The sequence below is a fragment of the Entelurus aequoreus genome, linkage group LG05 (assembly GCF_033978785.1).
Source record: "Entelurus aequoreus isolate RoL-2023_Sb linkage group LG05, RoL_Eaeq_v1.1, whole genome shotgun sequence".
NCBI classification, from domain to species: domain Eukaryota; kingdom Metazoa; phylum Chordata; class Actinopteri; order Syngnathiformes; family Syngnathidae; genus Entelurus; species Entelurus aequoreus.
Genome location: NC_084735.1, coordinates 5710635 through 5736674, shown reverse-complemented (window position 1 = coordinate 5736674; position 26040 = coordinate 5710635). Strand labels below are relative to the sequence as shown.

Below are 26040 nucleotides of genomic sequence, written 5' to 3'. Positions count from 1 at the left end.
ATGCTAATGTTAGCTGGTCCCGTGCGGCTGTTTTGTACTTATTTTGATTATTAATTCTCAACTGTTAGTAAATGTTGCAATTTATAAATAAAGGTTTATAAAATTTAAAAAATAAAAATAAAAAAAAATTAAAAGCTGGTGCCGTGCGCTTCATTGACCGGAAGTGACGTATGTCGCCACTCGCGTGACGAACGCCTGGTTCGAAATACAACCCGGAAGTGGACGTCCATTGCCAGGAGAAGCAGATTTGTAAATATCAGGCGGACTTTGTGGTGTCCTCAGTCTTGCTCGGTCATCGAGTGGCGGCGCAGAGGAGGAGGAAGAAGAAGAGGAAGAGGGAAAAGAAGAAGAAGAAGAGAGTCGTCCTCGTCTCACTGTGCTCGTGTAGCAGCTAGCTAAGCAGCTAGCTAGCGATGAACACGGACGTGGAATTCCACATCAGGCAGAATTATCCGTGGACTAAACTTCCCGCCAACGTCAAGCAGGTAGTGTGGAGGTCCGAGTCACGGACGTCCGTGAGGGTGAAGCCGCCAATGTCACCCCAACCTCTGCAGGGACAGCAGCTTTTATTTTGAAATCTGCATTCTTGTCAATAACGTAGTTGTTGTCTTCCGGCCAGAAATAACATCAAACAGTTCAGTTTAGAACTGTACAGACTTTGTTTGTGTTGTTTACATGGAGGGTCTTGGACTAGCGTTTTTTGCACTATGTCTTCAAAAACAGTAGTGTTGTTTACATGGAGGGTCTTGGACTAGCGTTTTTTGCACTATGTCTTCAGAAACAGCAGTGTTGTTTACATGGAGGGTCTTGGACTAGCGTTTTTTGCACTATGTCTTCAAAAACAGTAGTGTTGTTTACATGGAGGGTCTTGGACTAGCGTTTTTTGCACTATGTCTTCAAAAACAGCAGTGTTTACATGGAGGGTCTTGGACTTGTGTTTTTTGCATTATGTCTTTAAAAACAGCAGTGTTGTTTACGTCGAGGGTCTTTGACCAGCATTTTTTGCACTATGTCTGCAAAAACAGCAGTGTTGTTTACATCAAGGGTCTTGGCCTAGCGTTTTTGCACTGTCATCAAAAACAGCAGACTATTGTTTACATCGAGGGTCTTTGACTAGCATTTTTGTATTATGTCTTTAAAAACAGCAGACTATTGTTTACATTGAGGATCTTTGATTAGCGCTTTGGCATTATGTCTTCTAAAACAGCAGAGTGTTGTTTACATTGAGGGTCTTGGACTAGCATTTTTTGCACTATGTCTTCAAAAACAGCAGTGTTGTTTACATGGAGGGTCTTGGACTAGTGTTTTTTGCAGTATGCCTTCAAAAACAGCAGTGTTGTTTACATGGAGGGTCTTGGACTAGCGTATTTTGCACTATGTCTTCAAAAACAGCAGTGTTGTTTACATGGAGGGGTCTTGGACTAGCGTTTTTTGCACTATGTCTTCAAAAACAGCAGTGTTGTTTACATGGAGGGTCTTGGACTAGCGTTTTTTGCACTATGTCTTCAAAAACAGTAGTGTTGTTTACATGGAGGGTCTTGGACTAGCGTTTTTTGCACTATGTCTTCAAAAACAGTAGTGTTGTTTACATGGAGGGTCTTGGACTAGCGTTTTTTGCACTATGTCTTCAAAACCAGTAGTGATGTTTACATGGAGGGTCTTGGACTAGCGTTTTTTGCACGATGTCTTCAAAAACAGCAGTGTTGTTTACATGGAGGGTCTTGGACTAGCGTTTTTTGCACTATGTCTTCAAAAACAGTAGTGTTGTTTACGTCGAGGGTCTTTGACCAGCATTTTTTGCACTATGTCTGCAAAAACAGCAGTGTTGTTTACATCAAGGGTCTTGGCCTAGCGTTTTTGCACTGTCTTCAAAAACAGCAGACTATTGTTTACATCGAGGGTCTTTGACTAGCATTTTTGTATTATGTCTTTAAAAACAGCAGACTATTGTTTACATTGAGGATCTTTGATTAGCGCTTTGGCATTATGTCTTCTAAAACAGCAGAGTGTTGTTTACATTGAGGGTCTTGGACTAGCATTTTTTGCACTATGTCTTCAAAAACAGCAGTGTTGTTTACATGGAGGGTCTTGGACTAGCATTTTTTGCACTATGTCTTCAAAAACAGCAGTGTTGTTTACATGGAGGGTCTTGGACTAGGGTTTTTTGCACTATGTCTTCAAAAACAGCAGTGCTGTTTACATGGAGGGTCTTGGACTAGCGTATTTTGCACTATGTCTTCAAAAGCTGCAGTGTTGTTTACATGGAGGGTCTTGGACTAGGGTTTTTTGCACTATGTCTTCAAAAACAGCAGTGTTGTTTACATGGAGGGTCTTGGAGTAGGGTTTTTTGCACTATGTCTTCAAAAACAGCAGTGTTGTTTACATGGAGGGGTCTTGGACTAGCGTTTTTTGCACTATGTCTTCAAAAACAGCAGTGTTGTTTACATGGAGGGGTCTTGGACTAGCGTTTTTTGCACTATGTCTTCAAAAACAGCAGTGTTGTTTACATGGAGGGGTCTTGGACTAGCGTTTTTTTGCACTATGTCTTCAAAAACAGTAGTGTTGTTTACATGGAGGGGTCTTGGACTAGCATTTTTTGCACTATGTCTTCAAAAAACAGCAGTGTTGTTTACATGGAGGGTCTTGGACTAGTGTTTTTTGCAGTATGCCTTCAAAAACAGCAGTGTTGTGTACATGGAGGGTCTTGGACTAGCATTTTTTGCACTATGTCTTCAAAAAACAGCAGTGTTGTTTACATGGAGGGTCTTGGACTAGGGTTTTTTGCACTATGTCTTCAAAAACAGCAGTGTTGTTTACATGGAGGGTCTTGGACTTGTGTTTTTTGCACTATGTCTTAAAAAACAACAACAGTGTTTACATCGAGGGTCTTTGACTAGCATTTTTTGCACTATGTCTTCTAAAACGGCAGTGTTGTTTACATCGTGGGTCTTTGACTAGCATTTTTTGCACTGTGTCTTCAAAAGTGAAGTGAATTATATCAAAGCAGTGTGGGTGGCACTGGGAGCAGAGGAACTTGGTGGTTGACATGTGGTCCATGGCTCTTGTCCACAGTGTTTGGGGAACTCTCAGCGCGAGTACGAGAAACATGTCCTGCTCTACAGCATCCGCCACCAGCTGCGCTTCCGCAATAACTTAGGTGAGACCTCCGCCAGGTTCTGTTTTGTCAGCGCTGACGGTGTGGCCCCTCCCCCGCCCGCAGTGCGCCACGTGAAGAAGGACGAGCGCAAGTACTACGAGGAGCTGCTGAAGTACAGCCGGGACCACCTGATGCTGTACCCCTACCACCTGTCTGACATCATGGTCAAAGGGCTGCGAGTCACGCCCTTCTCCTACTACATCGGCATCATGGAGGTGGGTGACGTGCTGGCTTTCTTGCACCTAAACAACACCATAAACAGCTGCGTAAATAACCAATCAGGTAAGTGATGCTACTAGTGTTTTTTTAAAAAGAAGGGTTTTTACGCCTTTTTAAAAAGCATCCACAGTCTGCGGTGCCCTCAGGTGGTCAGGGAGAGCGTTCCACAGATTGCAGAAAGCCCGGTCTCCCATAGTTGGGAGCTTTGTCCTCGGAGGTTGGAGGAGGTTAGCCTGGAGGATTTGGGGGTGAGCAGAGGTAGAGGGGTGCATGTCCATGGAGGCACTGGTGGTTTCGTAGGGAGACTTTGTATTCCATCCTGAGTGGAACAGGAAGCCAGTGAAGGGATTTGAGAAGTGAGAGATGTCATGATGATGTTATTAACACACACAACATGACATCAATAATCATGCAGGACGATATTCAATAAGTGTTGGCATAACTTTCTGTCTGCGCCTGCAGGACATCATGAACAGTGAGAAGAGTTACGACTCCTTGCCCAACTTCACTGCTGCTGACTGTGAGTCCTTACTTTCATTTCATCTCCCACTCTAGTGCTCTTGTCTATTTGACTCTAGTGCTCTTGTCTCTAATATCTATTTGACTCTAGTGCTCTTGTCTCTAATATCTATTTGACTCTAGTGCTCTTGTCTCTAATATCTATTTGACTCTAGTGCTCTTGTCTCTAATATCTATTTGACTCTAGTGCTCTTGTCTCTAATATCTATTTGACTCTAGTGCTCTTGTCTCTAATATCTATTTGACTCTAGTGCTCTTGTCTCTAATATCTATTTGACTCTATAAATAAATGATAAATGGGTTATACTTGTATAGCGCTTTTCTACCTTCAAAGTACTCAAAGCGCTTTGACAGTATTTCCACATTTACCCATTCACACACACATTCACACATTGATGGCGGGAGCTGCCATGCAAGGCGCTACCAGCAGCCATCAGAGGCAAAGGGTGAAGTGTCTTGCCCAAGGACACAACGGACGTGACTAGGAAGGTAGAAGGTGGGAATTGAACCCCAGTAACCAGCAACACTCCGATTGCTCTCCGATTGCTGGCACAGCCACTCTACCAACTTCGCCACGCCGTCCCTGTGCTCACTCTAGTGCTCTTGTCTCTAATATCTATTTGACTCTAGTGCTCTTGTCTCTAATATCTATTTGACTCTAGTGCTCTTGTCTATTTGACTCTAGTGCTCTTGTCTCTAATATCTATTTGACTCTAGCGCTCTTGTCTCTAATATCTATTTGACTCTAGTGCTCTTGTCTCTAATATCTATTTGACTCTAGTGCTCTTGTCTCTAAAATCTATTTGACTCTAGTGCTCTTGTCTCTAATATCTATTTGACTCTAGTGCTCTTGTCTCTAATATCTATTTGACTCTAGTGCTCTTGTCTCTAATATCTATTTGACTCTAGTGCTCTTGTCTCTAATATTTATTTGACTCTAGTGCTCTTGTCTCTAATATCTATTTGACTCTAGTGCTCTTGTCTCTAATATCCATTTGACTCTAGTGCTCTTGTCTCTAATATCTATTTGACTCTAGTGCTCTTGTCTCTAATATCTATTTGACTCTAGTGCTCTTGTCTCTAATATCTATTTGACTCTAGTGCTCTTGTCTCTAATATCTATTTGACTCTAGTGCTCTTGTCTCTAATATCTATTTGACTCTAGTGCTCTTGTCTCTAATATCTATTTGACTCTACTTGCAAGCATTATTCATCATCTGACTTATGTATTTTACTATACTTGCCATCATTATTTTTTTTTTATAACTTTATAAAAAGTTTCTGGTGCGCACAAGATAGTTTCTCGTGCGCACGGGATACATGTCTAAAAAAAATTAAAAAACAATTATAAAAAAAATAAATTCCCCCATGTCCCTTTAGGGGCTCCGTATGAAAACAAACAAAAAAAACTTACAAACGTTGCTTGTAGTGATGAATGAAGAATCCATACCAGTAGAAACGCTATGGAGGGCTAGAAAACTCGGGCAAGACACTTCACCCACATGGTCCCAGTGCCTCCCACGATGGTTTAAATGTAACTTAGATACTTTGTTGAGGCATATTACTGACAAGTTTTGGGGGCCACATTAAATGAGGTGGCGGCCCCCAGGGCCTTGAGTAGGACAGGCCAACAAAGACTCTCCCAGCCTTCAGTGCCTAAGAAAATGCATCCAACATGACTTGTAGTTCTACTTGCATGTGCTGACTTACAGTACGGACACTTTGTAACGGTTCCAGCGCCACCTAGAGGCATTGTGTTCACCTTACCATCTGACTGCTGCCTCTATACTGCAGGTCTGAGGCTGCTGGGCATCGGCAGGAACCAGTACATAGACCTGATGAACCAGTGCCGCTCCTCTAAGGTGAGTCCAGAACCAGTGCAGGGTGTCCACACTACAGTCCTGTCTCTAAGGTGAGTCCAGAACCAGTGCAGGGTGTCCACACTATGGTCCTGTCTCTAAGGTGAGTCAAGAACCAGTGCAGGGTGTCCACACTACAGTCCTGTCTCTAAGGTGAGTCCAGAACCAGTGCAGGGTGTCCACACTATTGTTCTGTCTCTAAGGTGAGTCAAGAACCAGTGCAGGGTGTCTAAACTACAGTCCTGTCTCTAAGGTGAGTCAAGAACCAGTGCAGGGTGTCCAAACTATGGTCCTGTCTTCATGTTGGACCAGCAGACTTACTATGGTCCTGTCTTCATGTTGGAACAGCAGACTTACTATAGCCCTGTCTTCATGTTGGACCAGCAGACTTACTATAGTCCTGTCTTCATGTTGGACCAGCAGACTTACTATGGTCCTGTCTTCATGTTGGACCACCAGACTTACTATGGTCCTGTCTTCATGTTGGACCAGCAGACTTACTATGGTCCTGTCTTCATGTTGGACCACCAGACTTACTATGGTCCTGTCTTCATGTTGGACCAGCAGACTTACTATGGTCCTGTCTTCATGTTGGACCAGCAGACTTACTATGGTCCTGTCTTCATGTTGGACCAGCAGACTTACTATGGTCCTGTCTTCATGTTGGACCACCAGACTTACTATGGTCCTGTCTTCATGTTGGACCAGCAGACTTACTATGGTCCTGTCTTCATGTTGGAAATGTTTTTCTCCCAATGCTCCCCAAGTGTAAAAGTTAGGACGCCCCTAATCTGGTGTATGTTATGTTATGTTATGTTATGAAAGTGTGCCATCTAGTGGTGAGAGGAGGTGCTGACATGAACTCACTCCTGTCAGAAATTCTTCCGCAAGAAATCGGCCCGGGATCTTCTCCCTGCCAAACCTGTGGAGATCTCAGTGGAGCCCTGGTGGGTGGCCCAGACGGGCTACATCACGGAGGATGACATCAGGGTGAGAACATGGCCTCTTCACTACCTTCCATTTGCGTTGTTGCGTTAACCAGCATTCCTCCAATGGGGAATTCAAATTGCTAGTCTCTCCCAGATTCTTTTTATGGCAATAAGCTGATGTTTATATTCAATCAACAGGCAGTAGTTGGTATTTTGTGGTTTATTCTCTAAGCTTAGAGGACAAACGTGAGACCAGTCCAGCACACAAGCGTTCCCTCGCCCGGTCTAGCTCGGTCTCCCCTCAAACCCCCGGAAGTCCCGTGATCTTCCCTCTGTCCCTCGCCCCCACTCCCTTTGTTTAGACTACTCCGAGTTATCTCTACTCTGACACATTCCAATCTAGAAGGCCGACACCTTACTATGAGACTCAAAAGAAGGAAGAATACTAGCTATTGTTTATATGACTATAGGAGTTTAGAAAGAAGTAACACTTAAATATGGATATGATTCTGATCTGCTTCCCACAGCATCTAGAATGTAACCCCCCCCTGTGTGTGTGTGCAGTGCTGCTCTCCAGCCGAGAAGAAAGCTATCGATAAGATGATTGATTCTGGCCCTCAGCTGGCTGGATCAATGGAGTACAACGTGGGCTTAAGTGAGTAGAAACCATATTGTTGTACTGTACTGTTGTCACCTTGACATACTTCATGTCTGTCCTCAGGTCTGTACAACCGCGGCTTCATCTACCTGGATGTTCCTATCTCAGATGACAGCTGTATCTCCGGTATTGGCCAGGAATGTCCTATATTCTATGCATGCCAAGACACATTTTCATGCTGGGCTAGCATTAAAAGCTACCATAAAATGTTAGCATGCTACTCTAAGAGACCTTAGTATCCTACTGGGATGGCGGCAAGTATCAAAAACCATGATTTTTAGGCTAAAACGGACAAAATTACCTAAAAGTGCTAGCACATGACCAGATAAGAGGAAGTACCAACATACACTATTTGTAGGTGTAAACCTACAAAATTGGCGAAAAAGTTACATAAAATGTTAGCATGCCAAAATTAGACACATTAGCATACTTCCAAGATGCCGTCAAGTATCAAAAAAGATGATTTTTGTTGGTTAAAGCATTCAAAGTCAGTTAAAACACTAGCATAAAATGTTAGCATGCTAACTTTATCATGCAAGCACATGACAGGATAAGAGGAAATGTCAAAGTGCACTATTTGTAGGCATAAACATGCACAATTAGCGACAAAGCTAGCATACAATGTTAGCACCTTGACATTGGAAAAGTTAGCATACTTCTAAGGTGATGGCAAGTATTAAAATGCACTATCTAGCATAAAATGTTAGCAGAAGTAAGAGACGTTGATATACTTCCAAAATCCATGATTTGTAGGTGTAAACATACAAAATGAGGTACAAAACATTAACATGCTAATAAAGGAGATGTTAGCAGACATTGAAGATGGCGCCAAGTATCAAAATCCATGATTTGTAGGTGTAAACATACAAAACGTTAGCATGGCCCTTGGCCTCAGTCTGGACCCCCTCTCCAGGGGCCCAGGCTTAGACCGATTTATTTTATTTATTTATTTATTATTATGTATTCTCTCTCCCCCCGTATCTCAACTTTTTTGTAAGGGGCGCCGAAAGTTGGCAAAACCGTCAGCGATCCTGTTCTGTCTCCCTGTAGTGTTTGATCCTGTTCTGTCTCCCTGTTATGTTTGATCCTGTTCAGTCTCCCTGTAATGTTTGATCCTGTCCTGTCTCCCTGTAAAGTTTGATCCTGTCCTGTCTCCCTGTATTGTTTGATCCTGTCCTGTCTCCCTGTAATGTTTGATCATCCTGTCCTGTCTCCTTGTAATGTTTTATCCTGTTCTGTCTCCCTGTAATGTTTTATCCTGTCCTGTCCCCCTGTAATGTTTATCCTGTTCTGTCTCCCTGTTATGTTTGATCCTGTTCAGTCTCCCTGTAATGTTTGATCCTGTCCTGTCTCCCTGTAATGTTTGATCCTGTCCTGTCTCCCTGTAATGTTTGATCCTGTCCTGTCTCCTTTTAATGTTTGATCCTGTCCTGTCTCCCTGTAATGTTTGATCCTGTCCTGTCTCCCTGTAATGTTTGATCCTGTCCTGTCTCCCTGTAATGTTTGATCCTGTCCTGTCTCCCTGTAATGTTTGATCCTGTTCTGTCCCCCTGTAATGTTTGATCCTGTTCTGTGTCCCTGTAATGTTTGATCCTGTCCTGTCTCCCTGTAATGTTTGATCCTGTCCTGTCTCCCTGTAATGTTTGATCCTGTCCTGTCTCCTTGTAATGTTTGATCCTGTTCTGTCTCCCTGTAATGTTTGATGCTGTTCTGTCTCCTTGTAATGTTTGATCCTGTTTTGTCTCCCTGTAATGTTTGATCATCCTGTCCTGTCTCCTTGTAATGTTTTATCCTGTTTTGTCTCCCTGTAATGTTTTATCCTGTCCTGTCCCCCTGTAATGTTTATCCTGTTCTGTCTCCCTGTTATGTTTGATCCTGTTCAGTCTCCCTGTAATGTTTGATCCTGTCCTGTCTCCCTGTAATGTTTGATCCTGTCCTGTCTCCCTGTAATGTTTTATCCTGTCCTATCTCCCTGTAATGTTGGATCCTGTCTTGTCTCCCTGTAATGTTTGATCCTGTCCTGTCTCCCTGTAATGTTTGGTTGATGTTGAATGGGATTGTGCTGCAAATGTTAATTTCCCCTGGGGGATGAACAAAGTATTTGTGATGCTAAGGCGTGTGTGACTCCTGGTGTGTGCCACCACAGTGCCCCCTCTGGAGGGTTTTGTGATGAACCGGGTGCAGGGAGACTACTTTGAGACGCTGCTCTACAAGATCTTCGTGTCCATCGACGAGCAGACCAACGTAGCAGAGGTAGCTAGGCTAGCATCACGCTGGTGGACCATGTGCAGGTTTCTAACCTGCTCCTTGTCCTCCATGCAGCTGGCCAACGTGTTGGAGATAGACCTGGACCTGGTGAAGGTGAGGACCACCTTCTTCTCTCCCTCCAAATATCACTGCAGTGAAATAGGAGTAGAACTAGCGTGTAAAGACTCTTACAAACATTCTAAGAGTTGTTTTAGTTATATTGTAAAACTTACCAAGGTCGCTTATGGAAACTCTCCTAAGAGTTGTTTTAGTTATATTGTAAAACTTACCAAGGTCGCTTGGAGCCATGAATGAAGAATCCATGCGAGTAGAAACGATATGGATGTGCTAGAAGAGGGAACAGCACTTCTACTTCCGGTTCAAGTCTTTAAACAGCAGGAAACACTTTTAGTGTTACACTCTAAATTCAGAGGGATTTTCCATTCAAAATTAATACTTTTCGAATCGATTTGATTCATGGGGTGAACGATTCAATTCAGAATTGATTCTCAATTGATAATGATTATCAATCCAAAATCAATACTTTTTGAATCGATTTGATTCTTAGGGGTAACGATTCCATTCAGAATCAATTCTCAATTCAAAACGATTCTCGATCCAAAATCAATACTTTTAGAATCAATTCGATTCAAATCTTGGGGGTAACTATTTGATTCAGAATTGATTCTCTATTCAAAACGATTCTCAATCCCAACACACGGTGCTATTGCTCCAACACATGGTGCTTTTGCACCTGTTCAGTGTTTCATGCCAACTCTATTTATTTCCCAGAATGCCGTGTCTATGTACTGCCGCCTGGGCTTCGCCGTGAAGAAAGGTCAGGTGATCAGCTCGGAGCAGCTCCACCCCACCTGGAAGAACGCTCCCTCCCTCAACAGGCTGAAGTACACTCCTCTCCTTCCTCTTCCATCATGTCTACTCACTCCTCTTACACCATGTCTACTCACTCCTCTTACACCATGTCTACTCACTCCTCTCCTTCCTCTTCCACCATGTCTACTCACTCCTCTTACACCATGTCTACTCACTCCTCTTACACCATGTCTACTCACTCCTCTTCCACCATGTCTACTCACTCCTCTCCTTCCTATTACACCATGTCTACTCACTCCTCTTCCACCATGTCTACTCACTCCTCTCCTTCCTCTTACACCATGTCTACTCACTCCTCTTACACCATGTCTACTCACTCCTCTCCTTCCTCTTCCACCATGTCTACTCACTCCTCTTCCACCATGTCTACTCACTCCTCTTCCACCATGTCTACTCCCTGAATAAAAGTGGAGGTTCCTCACCATGTTCCTGGTCTTGTGCCTCAGGAGCACCATGGACCCTCAGAAGATGTTACTCTCCTGGGAGCAGGGCAGCCCCGTGATGGAGGGAGGCTCCTCTGCCACCGACACTGACACCACCAGTCTGGAGGACCAAGGTCTGCTTGATGCACACCCTCCTTGTGTGGTAGTGCTCAATGTGGGTGTGTGTGTGTGTAGCGGACACAGCCAGCGTCAGCAGCCTCAGCATCCCGGCCGCCCCCACCAAGAGGATCGCCTTCCTCTTCGACTCCACGCTGACGGCCTTCCTCATGATGGGCAACCTGTCCCCGGTCTGTGGTGGACCCCCCCCCTTCCCACCCCAGCACCTTTTGTGGAGCACACCCACAACCTTTAATCACGTCCCCGTCTTTGGCAGAACCTGAAGAGCCACGCCGTGACCATGTTTGAGGTGGGCAAGCTCTCCGACGAGACCCTGGACAGCTTCCTGGCCGAGCTGGAGAAGGTGAGGACCCTCTTCCGACTCACCAAATTATAGTCACCTCATTTAGGACTTTTCTATTCCTACCTTAGGCTTAGGTCAGCGCATAAGAAAGGACTGATGAATAACTGACAGAAAATTAACGTACATATAATTATGTTGTGGGCAGCACGGTGGCACAGGGGTTAGTGCATGTGCCTCACAATACCAAGGTCCTGAGTTCAATCCCAGGCTCTGGATCTTTCTGTGTGGAGTTTGCAATTGCTCCCCATGACTGCATGGGTTCTACTCCGGCTTCCTCCCACCTCCAAAAGACATGCACCTGGGGATAGGCCCCTCCCACCTCCAAAAGACATGCACCTGGGGATAGGCCCCTCCCACCTCCAAAAGACATGCACCTGGGGATAGGCCCCTCCCACCTCCAAAGACATGCACCTGGGGATAGGCCCCTCCCACCTCCAATGGGGGGATAGGTTGATTGGCAACACTAAATGGTCCCTAGTGTGATGAGGTGGCGACTTGTCCAGGGTGTACCCCGCCTTCCGCCCAGGCTCCAGCAACCCCCGCGACCCCGAAAGGGACAAGCGGTAGGAAAATGGATGGATGGATTGGATGGAATAAATAAACTAAATGAATAGTGAATATGTCGATACAATTTAAGTGCAAATAAAAATACAGCATCTACACTTTAGTCATAATTTTTGCGCTTATTTTGGTGCTTGTTTGATATTGTCATTATTGCCACTGGTGGTGGAAAATTGTACTACAACTGAGTATTGCTGTGGCGACCTAACACTGGGCCCTATGGCTAAGAAAGACTGCCATTTTGAATATTTCTGTCCAGATATCTCCGGTAGTTTCCGTAGATTGTGCGTGGGTGTCGTAACACTTCTCACTCTGACCACATTATCAGGTCAGTCATACTGGAAATAAAGAGATGTGTTTCCATCCTTTTTTTAGACAAGAACGCATATGCTTTTTTATGCCTTGAAATGGTAAATAAATATGTAACAATTGAGATGGAATGTCCTCTCATTGTACTCTCTAAAACGTATTGTTCATCCTCTTTGTATTCGGGCTCAAAAATATGAGGTATGTGGATCAGAGTTGTTCTCAAAGTAATCATTGCAATGTCTGCTTGATTAGCATTGTTGTTGATGGGGAAGGGATCTGTGGTTCCTCCTCTACGTCACAGATCACGTGACTGGTTTTGTTTTAGGAAGAAAGCGAGTGCACACGTTACTCGTGCCCACCGGCTGGTGTGAACCCTGAGTAGCAATAACTTGCATTATTGCCATCAGCGGGGGGAAAAAAAATCCATAAATTAGCCGCACCGTGATATAGACCGCAGGGTTCAAAGTGTAGGAAATAAGTAGCGCTTTATAGTTGAGGGTGTGTTAACTTCCCTGATATTCTATTTCTCCTCAACCGCTTGGTTCTATCTGTCCTGAAGGTGGAGAGCACAGCAGAGGGTGAGGCTCAGCGCTACTTTGACCACGCCCTCACCCTGAAGAACACCATCCTCTTCTTACGCTACAACAAGGAACTCACTCAGGACCAGGGACCGGACATCCCCAACATAGGTAAGTCCCGACTGCTGGTCACCAAAGAACTCACTTAGGACCAGGGACCGGACATCCCCAACATGTGAAGTACACACTCGTATACTGCATTACCAGTGATAGTGTGTACACCATGTGAAGTACACACTAGTATAGTATATTACCAGTGATAGTGTGTACACCACCAGGATTTCCCTTGGACATGCTGCGCTGTGAGAGTCTCCTGGGTCTAGACCAGGCCACCTGCAGCAGAGTCCTCAACAAGAACTACAAGCTGCTGGTCTCCATGGCACCGCTCAGTAATGAGATCAGACCCATCAGCAGCTGCACACCCCAGGTACATGGAACACACCTGCTACTACAACCACTACTACTACTAATCATTGTACACACTATACTCTCATACTAGTACTACTACTACTAATCATTGTACTACTATGTTCCAGCACATAGGACCAGCCATCCCTGAGGTGAGCTCCATCTGGTTCAAACTCTACCTGTACCATGTGACCAGACAAGGCCCGCCCTCACTGCTGCTGTCCAAAGGCTCCAGGCTGCGCAAACTGCCCGACATTTTCCAGGTGAGGGGAGGGCCCCGCCCACATCGACAGTCTTGTAGGTCAACTCACTGCACCTTTATTCTACACCTTATTCTACACCTTATTCTACACCATATTCTACACCTTACTCTACACCTTATTGTGTACTCTCATTCTGCACTTTATTTTGTACCTTATTCTACATCTCATTCTGTACTCTCATCCAGCACCTTATGCTGCACCTCATGTTGGTGACTAAGTCACATGTCAGTGTCACATGACTAAGTCACATGACTAAGTCACATGTCAGTGTCACATGACTAAGTCACATGTCAGTGTCACAGGCCTTCCTTGCTGAGCCGACAGCAACATGAGCAAAGCATGCTGGGAAGTTAATGGCAGATGAAAAAAAGGCTGACTTTCTTCCCTCAGGTGTACGACAGGTTGTTGATCACGTCCTGGGGTCACGACCCTGGAGTGGTGCCCACGTCCAACGTGCTGACCATGCTCAACGACGCTCTCACGCACTCTGCTGTGCTCATCCAGGTTCTTCTTCTTCTTCTTCTTCTTCTTCTTCCTGTTCCTGTTCCCGTCCTCACGCCTGTGTCACGCCCCCAGGGTCATGGCGTGCACGGCCACGGAGAGACGCTCCACGTCCCCTTCCCCTTTGACCAGGAGGAGCTGAAGGGAGGTCAGCCACACCCCTTCTTCTCCTCTCTGCTGCACCCGCTGACTCCTCCTCTGTGTGCAGACTTCTCCTACTCCAACATGGCGGTGCACAAAGCTCTGCGCACGCTCAGGGAGCACGTGGACCTGGACCACCAGTGTGGCTACGTCACCATGCTCAACTGCAACAACAGGCACCGCCGCAGGCCCAGCGACACCTTGGAGTGCACAGGTAGAGGAGTCAGTGTGCAGCCTGGGGAGTGCACAGGTAGTAGAGGAGTCAGTGTGCAGCCTGGGGAGTGCACAGGTAGTAGAGGAGTTAGTGTGCAGCCTGGGGAGTGCACAGGTAGTAGAGGAGTTAGTGTGCAGCCTGGGGAGTGCACAGGTAGAGGAGTCAGTGTGCAGCCTGGGGAGTGCACAGGTAGTAGAGGAGTCAGTGTGCAGCCTGGGGAGTGCACAGGTAGTAGAGGAGTTAGTGTGCAGCCTGGGGAGTGCACAGGTAGAGGAGTCAGTGTGCAGCCTGGGGAGTGCACAGGTAGTAGAGGAGTCAGTGTGCAGCCTGGGCAGTGCACAGGTAGTAGAGGAGTCAGTGTGCAGCCCGGGGAGTGCACAGGTAGAGGAGTCAGTGTGCAGCCTGGGGAGTGCACAGGTAGTAGAGGAGTCAGTGTGCAGCCTGGGGAGTGCACAGGTAGAGGAGTCAGTGTGCAGCCTGGGGAGTGCACAGGTAGTAGAGGAGTCAGTGTGCAGCCTGGGGAGTGCACAGGTAGTAGAGGAGTCAGTGTGCAGCCCGGGGAGTGCACAGGTAGAGGAGTCAGTGTGCAGCCTGGGGAGTGCACAGGTAGTAGAGGAGTCAGTGTGCAGCCTGGGGAGTGCACAGGTAGTAGAGGAGTTAGTGTGCAGCCTGGGGAGTGCACAGGTAACACGCCTTCTTAAAGAATCAAGATTAGGAATGAACATTATTGATGGATAATAAAAAATGAGTGATAAATATTACTTATAAAGGATAAGAGGGAGCCTAAAATGTTAGCACGCGCACATTAAAATGCTAACATTTAGCATGTGTGCTAACGATGGCTTGCTAGCAGTTAGCATGTCTCACATTTCAAGTAACACGGCTGTAAAGTGTATGGCTGCGGAAGTAGACAAAAAAAGCGTAAAATTAAATGGAAAAGTTATCACGCTTAAGTTAGCGTGCTAGCATGCTATCGTTGGCATGCTAACGGTTAACAAGTGTCACGTACCGAGTTATATTACTCTGGGGTAAACGGTTGCAAAACTGGCTCAAAAAAATGATCGCGCTGATTTTGGCATGCCAGCAAGCTAACGTTAGCATGCTATCAGTTAGCATGTGTCACATATCAAGTTGTATGACTGGCTGTCTAATTGGGGGAAAAAACGTAACCTTGGCAAAAAAGTTAGCATGTTAATGCTAGTATGCTAGCATGCTAACAAGTGTCACATACCAAGTTATATGACTCTAGGGCATGGGTGTCAAACTCTGGCCCGCGGGCCAAATTTGGTAATTCCACTAGGCCCTTGAGGCGATATCAAATTAACACTAGAGCTGGCCCGCCGATTATATATTGCGGCGGTGCCGCGGTAACACCACATTCACAGCTAATTCTAATACTTGCCAACCCTCCCAGAGTCTTCCAAACTTCCGTGCCCCTCCCGAAAATCGCATGTCTGCTTTTCATCCAGTCCAACAAGTGCTGGCCCAGTTACTTAAAATGTGCGACTTCTGCACACACACACAATTGAATGCAACGCGTACTTGATCAACAGCGATACAGGTTACAAAGAGGGTAGCCGAATAAAAAAACTTTAACACTGTTAGAAATATACGCCACACTGTAAATCCACACCAAACAAGAATGACAAACACATTTCGGGAGAACATCCGCACGTAACACAACATAAACACAACAGAACAAATACCCAGAATCCTATGCAGCACTAACTCTTCCGGGACGCTACAAGGTGTGTGTGTGTGGGGGGGAAGTTTGGTGGTAGCGGGGGGTGTATTTTGTAGCGTCCCGGAAGAGTTAGTGCTGCAAAGGGTTCTGCTATAACATATGTGGGGGTTCCTTGGTCGACACACCTGCTATAACATAAGTGGGGGTTCCTTGGTCGACACACCTGCTATAACATATGTGGGGGTTCCTTGGTCGACACACCAGCTATAACATAAGTGGGGGTTCCTTGGCCGACACACCTGCTATAACATATGTGGGGGTTCCTTGATCGACACACCTGCTATAACATATGTGGGGGTTCCTTGGTCGACACACCTGCTATAACATATGTGGGGGTTCCTTGGTCGACACACCTGCTATAACATATGTGGGGGTTCCTTGGTCGACACACCTGCTATAACATATGTGGGGGTTCCTTGGTCTACACACCTGCTATAACATATGCGGGGGTTCTTTGGTCGACACACCTGCTATAACATATGTGGGGGTTCCTTGGTCGACACACCTGCTATAACATATGTGGGGGTTCCTTGGTCTACACACCTGCTATAACATATGCGGGGGTTCTTTGGTCGACACACCTGCTATAACATATGCGGGGGTTCCTTGGTCTACACACCTGCTATAACATATGTGGGGGTTCCTTGGCCGACACACCTGCTATAACATATGTGGGGGTTCCTTGGTCGACACACCTGCTATAACATATGTGGAGGTTCCTTGGTCGACACACCTGCTATAACATAAGTGGGGGTTCCTTGGTCGACACACCTGCTATAACATGTGTGGGGGTTCCTTGGTCGACACACCTGTTATAACATAAGTGGGGGTTCCTTGGTCGACACACCTGCTATAACATATGTGGGGGTTCCTTGGTCGACACACCTGCTATAACATAAGTGGGGGTTCCTTGGTCGACACACCTGCTATAACATATGTGGGGGTTCCTTGGTGGACACACCTGCTATAACATATGTGGGGGTTCCTTGGTGGACACACCTGCTATAACATATGGGGGGGTTCCTTGGTCGACACACCTGCTATAACATATGTGGGGGTTCCTTGGTCGACACACCTGCTATAACATATGTGGGGGTTCCTTGGTCGACACACCTGCGATAACATATGTGGGGGTTCCTTGGTCGACACACCTGCTATAACATAAGTGGGGGTTCCTTGGTCGACACACCTGCTATAACATATGTGGGGGTTCCTTGGTCGACACACCTGCTATAACATAAGTGGGGGTTCCTTGGTCGACACACCTGCTATAACATATGTGGGGGTTCCTTGGTTGACACACCTGCTATAACATAAGTGGGGGTTCCTTGGTCGACACACCTGCTATAACATAAGTGGGGGTTCCTTGGTCGACACACCTGCTATAACATAAGTGGGGGTTCCTTGGCCGACACACCTGCTATAACATATGTGGGGGTTCCTTGGTCGACACACCTGCGATAACATATGTGGGGGTTCCTTGGTCGACACACCTGCTATAACATATGTGGGGGTTCCTTGGTCGACACACCTGCTATAACATATCTGGGGGTTCCTTGGTCGACACACCTGCTATAACATAAGTGGGGGTTCCTTGGTCGACACACCTGCTATAACATATGTGGGGGTTCCTTGGTCGACACACCTGCTATAACATATGTGGGGGTTCCTTGGTCGACACACCTGCTATAACATAAGTGGGGGTTCCTTGGTCGACACACCTGCTATAACATATGTGGGGGTTCCTTGGTCGACACACCTGCTATAACATAAGTGGGGGTTCCTTGGTCGACACACCTGCTATAACATATGTGGGGGTTCCTTGGTCGACACACCTGCTATAACATATGTGGGGGTTCCTTGGTCGACACACCTGCTATAACATATGTGGGGGTTCCTTGGTCGACACACCTGCTATAACATATGTGGGGGTTCCTTGGTCGACACACCTGCTATAACATATGTGGGGGTTCCTTGGTCGACACACCTGCTATAACATAAGTGGGGGTTCCTTGGTCGACACACCTGCTATAACATATTTGGGGGTTCCTTGGTCGACACACCTACTATAACATATGTGGGGGTTCCTTGGTCGACACACCTGCTATAACATATGTGGGGGTTCCTTGGTCGACACACCTGCTATAACATATGTGGGGGTTCCTTGGTCGACACACCTGCTATAACATAAGTGGGGGTTCCTTGGTCGACACACCTGCTATAACATATGTGGGGGTTCCTTGGTCGACACACCTGCTATAACATAAGTGGGGGTTCCTTGGTTGACACACCTGCTATAACATATGTGGGGGTTCCTTGGTCGACACACCTGCTATAACATAAGTGGGGGTTCCTTGGTCGACACACCTGCTATAACATATTTGGGGGTTCCTTGGTCGACACACCTACTATAACATATGTGGGGGTTCCTTGGTCGACACACCTGCTATAACATATGTGGGGGTTCCTTGGTCGACACACCTGCTATAACATATGTGGGGGTTCCTTGGTCGACACACCTGCTATAACATAAGTGGGGGTTCCTTGGTCGACACACCTGCTATAACATATGTGGGGGTTCCTTGGTCGACACACCTGCTATAACATAAGTGGGGGTTCCTTGGTCGACACACCTGCTATAACATATGTGGGGGTTCCTTGGTCGACACACCTGCTATAACATATGTGGGGGTTCCTTGGCCGGTTGGTCTTGTATTAATAAGCAGAAGAGAAACGTGCGGAACTATAAGAATAAAAGTTGATGTATGAGCATTAATATTATGGGCTGCTTGCATTGCAGCAGGCCCATAATGATATGATCAAGAATGAAGATGATTGATAAAGAAGGTGAGTCATGAAGATGAGATGAGTTGATGTGTGTACCTGTGTGGTCAGGTGACACACACCTGGGAGGAGGCGTGGACACCAACGGCAGCACAGAATCCTTTGAGTTGGTGACAGAAGATGGTCAGAGTGACAGTAGGTGGTCTTGTGTCCTCCATCTGCAACACTGCCTTGCTCAATGGCTGCTCTGCAGGTCTGTCGTGTGAAGAGCAGTGGGTGCCCTTGGAGCTCTGCTTTGGTGTGCCGCTCTTCAGCTCCGAACTCAACCGCAGAGTCTGCAGCAAGGTCGCCGCCCACAAGCTGTGCTGCAGCGACAGGTCAGACACTCATTGGTCATCATGTGACTGATTTGTTGGCATCATGTGACTGACTTCATGTGACTGACTTGTTGGCATCATGTTACTGACTTGTTGACATCATCATGTGACTGACTTGTTGGCGCCATCATGTCACTGACTTGTTGGCGCCATCATGTCACTGACTTGTTGGCATCATGTCACTGACTTGTTGGCGCCATCATGTCACTGACTTGTTGGCATCATGTCACTGACTTGTTGGCATCATGTCACTGACTTGTTGGCATCATGTCACTGAGTTGTTGGCATCATGTCACTGAGTTGTTGGCATCATGTCACTGACTTGTTGGCATCATGTCACTGACTTGTTGGCATCACGTCACTGACTTGTTGGCGTCATCATGTCACTGACTTGTAGGCATCATGTCACTGACTTGTTGGCATCATGTCACTGACTTGTTGGCGCCATCATGTGACTGACTTGTTGGCGTCATCATGTGACCGACTTGTTGGCATCATGTGACTTACTTGTTAGTGCCATCATGTGACTGACTTGTTGGCGTCATCATGTGACTGACTTTTTGGCGTCATCATGTGACTGACTTGTTGGCGTCATCATGTGACTGACTTGTTGGCATTGTGTCACTTACTTGTTAGTGCCATCATGTGACTGACTTGTTGCGCCATCATGTCATTGACTTGTTGGCGCCATCATGTGACTGACTTGTTGGCGTCATCATGTCACTGACTTTTTGGCATCCGGTGACTGACTTGTTGGCAACATGTGACTGACTTCATGTGACTGACTTGTTGGCGCCATCATGTCACTGACTTGTTGGCATCATGTGACTGGCTTGTTATCACCATCATGTGACTGACTTGTTGGCATCATGTGACTGATTTGTTGGCATCATGTGACTGACTTCATGTGACTGACTTGTTGGCATCATGTGACTGACTTGTTGGCGTCATCATGTGACTGACTTCATGTGACTGACTTGTTGGCGCCATCATGTCACTGACTTGTTGGCGCCATCATGTCACTGACTTGTTGGCGCCATCATGTCACTGACTTGTTGGCGCCATCATGTGACTGACTTGTTGGCGTCATCATGTGACTGACTTGTTGGCGTCATCATGTGACTGACTTGTTGGCGTCATCATGTGACTGACTTGTTGTTGTTCCTCAGCCTCCAAGAGCTGCTTCACTCCAGCAGGAAACTGTCCCTCAACGTGCTGAGCTTTGTTCAGACCTTCCAGGTAGAACACCTTTCTTCTTCTCTCTGCCGATATTGACACCTGTCCCAGGTGTTGCCATAGTAACCACTTCACACCCATCACTGTGTGTGTTTTTGACGTGTGCGACCAAACCTCCAAGCATGAACAAACACAGAACTGGACCAAGAAGAGATATATATACCTTGTGAAATGACTTGTTTACACAGAAATATTATGTAAATGTTCATTTACATACCTTAATCGTTTCCAAACGGTGTCTGTAACAGGGCAGTAAAACGGTCATGGACCCAGTAGCTGCGCAAGCTAGCTGTCCAATCAGCTAAACAGACTCAATAACTCCACGTTGACCTTTTGGTGAATTTGTGAAAGTGAAACAAAAGAAAAAGAATGTTATTGTAAGTTAATAATACTAACACAGAAAAAAAAAGACTTGCAAGTAAAAAACAACGTTCTTCAATTAAAGAAACAATTCACAAGAAAACAAAATTTGCCAGTAAAAAAATGTTCTTAAGGTAAAAAAAAAAAAGATTTGCAAGGAAAAAACATATTTCTGGGAGTAAAACAACTTCACATTTAAAAAAAACACAAATGAATTTTATTAAAAAAACTATTTGCAAGAAAATTTTTTTCGCAAGTTCAAAAAATAAAAATGTTCTTCAATTAAAAAAACAATTCGCAAGTAAAAGAAACCCCAATTTTCTTCAAGGAAAAAAAACTTCACAAGTAAAATAAATAATTTTCTATCATTTAAAAAAACAATTTGCAAAAAAAAATGTTTCGCAACTTAAAAAAATGTATTTATGCAATTAAAAAAAAAACACTTGCAACTAAAGAAAGCAATTTTCTTCAATTAAAGAAACAATTTGCAAGAAACAAAATATTTGTAAGTTAAAAAAACTTTTCTGCATATAAAAAAACAACATTTGCAAGGTAAAAACTATTTTCTTCAAGTAAACAAACTTCACGGGTAAAAAGAAACAAATTTCTTTAATGGAAAATTAATTTGCAAGACATTTTTTTCGCAAGTTAAAAAAAAATATAATAATGCTAACACAGACCCTCGTAAATGTGTTAGCATACTAGCTAACGCTAACAACGCTTGATGACTTGACGATAGCAGGTAGAAATATGCGTGAAAACACTTTAGTAAGTAAGAATAGTTTTAGTTATATTGTAAAACTTACAAACGTTGCTTGGAGTGATGAATGAAGCATACATACGAGTAGAAACGCTATTGATGGTTTTACTTCCGGTTTTTAGGCATTAAAACAGGAAGTACATGTTCACCGTAGCACAAACAATAACACACCTACTCAGTGTCACGTGTTTAATGAAAACTATTCAACACTAAACAAAAAAAGAAAGCCATAAATTAGCCGCACTCTTTTATAAGCCGCAGGGTTCAAAGCGTAGGAAAAAGGTAGCGGCTTCTAGTCTGTACTTTGTGGTAAATCATGTTGATGACATCATTAAATAATGTTGATGACATCATTAAATCATGTTGATGATGACATCATTAAAATCATGTTGATGACGTCATTAAATCATGTTGATGACGTCATTAAATCATGTTGATGACATCATTAAATCATGTTGATGACATTAAATCATGTTGATGACGACATTAAAATCATGTTGATGATGTCATTAAATCATGTTGATGACATCATTAAATCATGTTGATGATTACATTAAATCATGTGAATTATTACATCATTAAATCATGATGACATCATTAAATCATGTTGATTATGACATCATTAAATCATGTGGACATCATTAAATCATGTTGATGATGACATCATTAAATCATGTTGATGACATCATTAAATCATGTTGTTGATGACATCATTAAATCATGTTGATGATTACATCATTAAATCATGATGACATAATTAAATCATGTTGATAACATCGTTAAATCATGTGGACATCATTAAATCATGTTGATGATGACATCATTAAATCATGTTGTTGATGACATCATTAAATCATGTTGATGATTACATCATTAAATCATGATGACATAATTAAATCATGTTGATAACATCGTTAAATCATGTGGACATCATTAAATCATGTTGATGATGACATCATTAAATCAAGTTGATGGCATCATTAAATCGTGTTGTTGATGACATCATTAAATTATGTTGACATCATTAAATCATGTTGATGATGACATAATTAAATCATGTTGATAACATCATTAAATCATGTTGATGACATTAAATCATGTTGATGACATCATTAAATCATGTTGTTGATGACATTAATTCATGTTGATGATTACATCATTAAATCATGATGACATCATTAAATCATGTTGATGATGACATCATTAAATCATGTTTTGAGACACTTGTGATTTAGGGCTATATAAATAAACTTTGATTGATTGATTGATGTTGACATCATTAAGTCATGTTGATGACATCATTAAATCATGTTGATGACATTAAATCATGTTGATGATGACATCAATAAATCATGTTGATGATGACATCATTAAATCATGTTGATGGCATCATTAAATCATGTTGATGACATTAAATTATGTTGATGATGACATCATTAAATCATGTTGATGACATCATTAAATCATGTTGATGACATTAAATCATGTAGATGATGACATCAATAAATCATGTTGATGATGACATCATTAAATCATGTTGATGGCATCATTAAATCATGTTGATGACATTAAATCATGTTGATGATGACATCATTAAATCATGTTGATGACATCATTAAATCATGTTGATGACATTAAATCATGTTGATGATGACATCATTAAATCATGTTGATGATGACATCATTAAATCATGTTGACGACATCATTAAGTCATGTTGATGACATCAATAAATCATGTTGATGATGACATCATTAAATCATGTTGATGATGACATCATTAAATCATGTTGATGATGACATCATTAAATCATGTTGACGGCATCATTAAATCATGTTGATGACATTAAATCATGTTGATGGTGACATCATTAAATCATGTTGATGACATCATTACATCATGTTGATGACATCATTAAATCATGTTGATGACATTAAATCATGTTGATGATGACATCATTAAATCATGTTGATGACATCATTAAATCATGTTGATGACATTAAATCATGTTGATGATGACATCAATAAATCATGTTGATGATGACATCATTAAATCATGTTGATGACATCAATAAATCATGTTGATGATGACATCATTAAATCATGTTGATGACATCATTATGTCATGTTGATGACATCAATAAATCATGTTGATGATGACATCAATAAATCATGTTGATGATGACATCATTAAATCATGTTGATGATGACATCATTAAATCATCATTAAATCATGTTGACGACATCATTAAATCATGTTGATGACATTAAATCATGTTGATGATGACATCATTAAATCATGTTGATGATGACATCATTAAATCATGTTGACGACATCATTAAGTCATGTTGATGACATCAATAAATCATGTTGATGATGACATCATTAAATCATGTTGATGATGACATCATTAAATCATGTTGATGATGACATCATTAAATCATGTTGACGGCATCATTAAATCATGTTGATGACATTAAATCATGTTGATGGTGACATCATTAAATCATGTTGATGACATCATTACATCATGTTGATGACATCATTAAATCATGTTGATGACATTAAATCATGTTGATGATGACATCATTAAATCATGTTGATGACATCATTAAATCATGTTGATGACATTAAATCATGTTGATGATGACATCAATAAATCATGTTGATGATGACATCATTAAATCATGTTGATGACATCAATAAATCATGTTGATGATGACATCATTAAATCATGTTGATGACATCATTATGTCATGTTGATGACATCAATAAATCATGTTGATGATGACATCAATAAATCATGTTGATGATGACATCATTAAATCATGTTGATGATGACATCATTAAATCATCATTAAATCATGTTGACGACATTTAATGATGTCATCAACATGATTTAAAGTGTGTAAGAGATTTGAAGGAAGCAGGAAGTGACGTGACTTCCTGTGTCGTCAGGACGGCGCCGCCCCCTGCGACCCCGACAGCGGCGTGACCGACCCCCTCAGCCGACCCCCCGCCGAGTCGGGCGTGCCGCTGCCCGCCCTCAACCTGCTGTACAAGGACGGGCAGCTGCGGGAGTGGAGTGGGCGGGCCCCTCCCCCACTGGACATGTCGGCGCTGCAGCGTCAGGCCAGCACGTAGGAGACCCTCCATTCCGGCACGTAGGAGACCCTCCATTCCGGCACGTAGGAGACCCTCCATTCCGGCACGTAGGAGACCCTCCATTCCTTTCATTTTGTGCAGCGTCAGGCCAGCACGTAGGAGACCCTCCTCTTCCTTTGATGTTCTGGGACCACCTGTGTCGTCTGGTGAGATGATTGCATGATGTCATCCTTCTTCTTCTCCTCCTCCAAAGCACACTTCTTTCCACACTTTTCTTTCACTCGCCGCTAGAAGGGAAATGAAGGTTCCAGCATGACGACTCTGTAACACCTGTCCCTTCACAATAAGAGCCCCCATAGGCCTGCAAAGAATGGAGCCTCCATGTAGACGTTTATTCACTAGTTTCAATGTTTTATCAGCAAAAAGGACGCGGTCCTTCCTGTATGAAGCCCCGCCCACAAGCTGTCGTCTTTGCCAAAGTGTTAGCACTTCTTTGTAGTAGTCAAGTCCACCCATCGCTCATCTTCTCATTCTTGCAGAGAAATAATAAAGATGTCACGCCTTACAGGAGGCTTTTATTCTGAAGTCCAACATCTCTTGGCTCACCTTTCCCGGCAGGTGGAACACAAACGTAAAAAAAAACAAATCTTCTTCAATTAAAGAAACAATTTGCACGAAAAAAAAAATAATTTGCCAGTAAAAAAAAAACAACACCATTTTCTTCACATAAAAATGGATTTGCAATGAAAAAAACATATTACTAACTTCACAAGTAAAAAGTACTCATTTCTATCTTAAAAAAAAAAAAAACTATTTGCAAGAAAAAATGTTTCACAAGTAAAAAAAAAAAAAAACTGAAAAAAATGTCTGCAATTAAAAAAAACGCATTAAAGAAAAATGATTCCATGAAAAAAAAAAGATTCACAAGAAAAAAAAAGGTTTGTCAAGTATACAACAATGAATGATCTTCAAGTAAAAGACATAATTGCAAGTAAAAAGAGGATTGTAACAACAATCATCTTCAAGTACAAACCCCTGGCGAGTCAAAGATGAAAGTAACATTGAGTCTACAACAACAGGTGGCGCTGCTGAGTCACGTGACTCTTATTTGCCAGCAACAATAACAAAGAAGAAGAAGAAGAGTCAAATGTTGGACAGGACAAGCTCAACCTGTAAGTTAACACATTTGATTATCTCCTCGTAAATTAATATTTAATATAATATGATGTAATGCTTTTTATACTGTACTTTTTATTGTATGTACTGTATGTGAGTACTTTTTCTTGTATGTACTGTATGTGAGTACTTTTTCTT

At 43.4% G+C, this 26040-nt stretch overlaps 1 protein-coding gene across 1 annotated transcript; it reads left to right on the top strand.

Moving 5' to 3' along the window:
- Positions 1–174: 174 nt before the first annotated feature.
- On the top strand, positions 175–26040 carry LOC133650059 (protein FAM91A1). The gene is made up of 24 exons (XM_062046853.1): positions 175–485; positions 3073–3157; positions 3221–3372; positions 3839–3896; positions 5690–5757; positions 6631–6744; positions 7248–7338; positions 7405–7467; positions 9488–9594; positions 9664–9702; positions 10381–10493; positions 10929–11038; positions 11100–11212; positions 11299–11385; positions 12815–12944; positions 13112–13260; positions 13370–13504; positions 13895–14008; positions 14081–14153; positions 14214–14360; positions 19000–19083; positions 19142–19265; positions 20435–20504; positions 24580–26040. The coding sequence occupies exons 1-24, from the start codon at positions 414–416 to the stop codon at positions 24763–24765; spliced, it is 2484 nt and encodes an 827-aa protein (XP_061902837.1). The 5' UTR covers positions 175–413; the 3' UTR covers positions 24766–26040.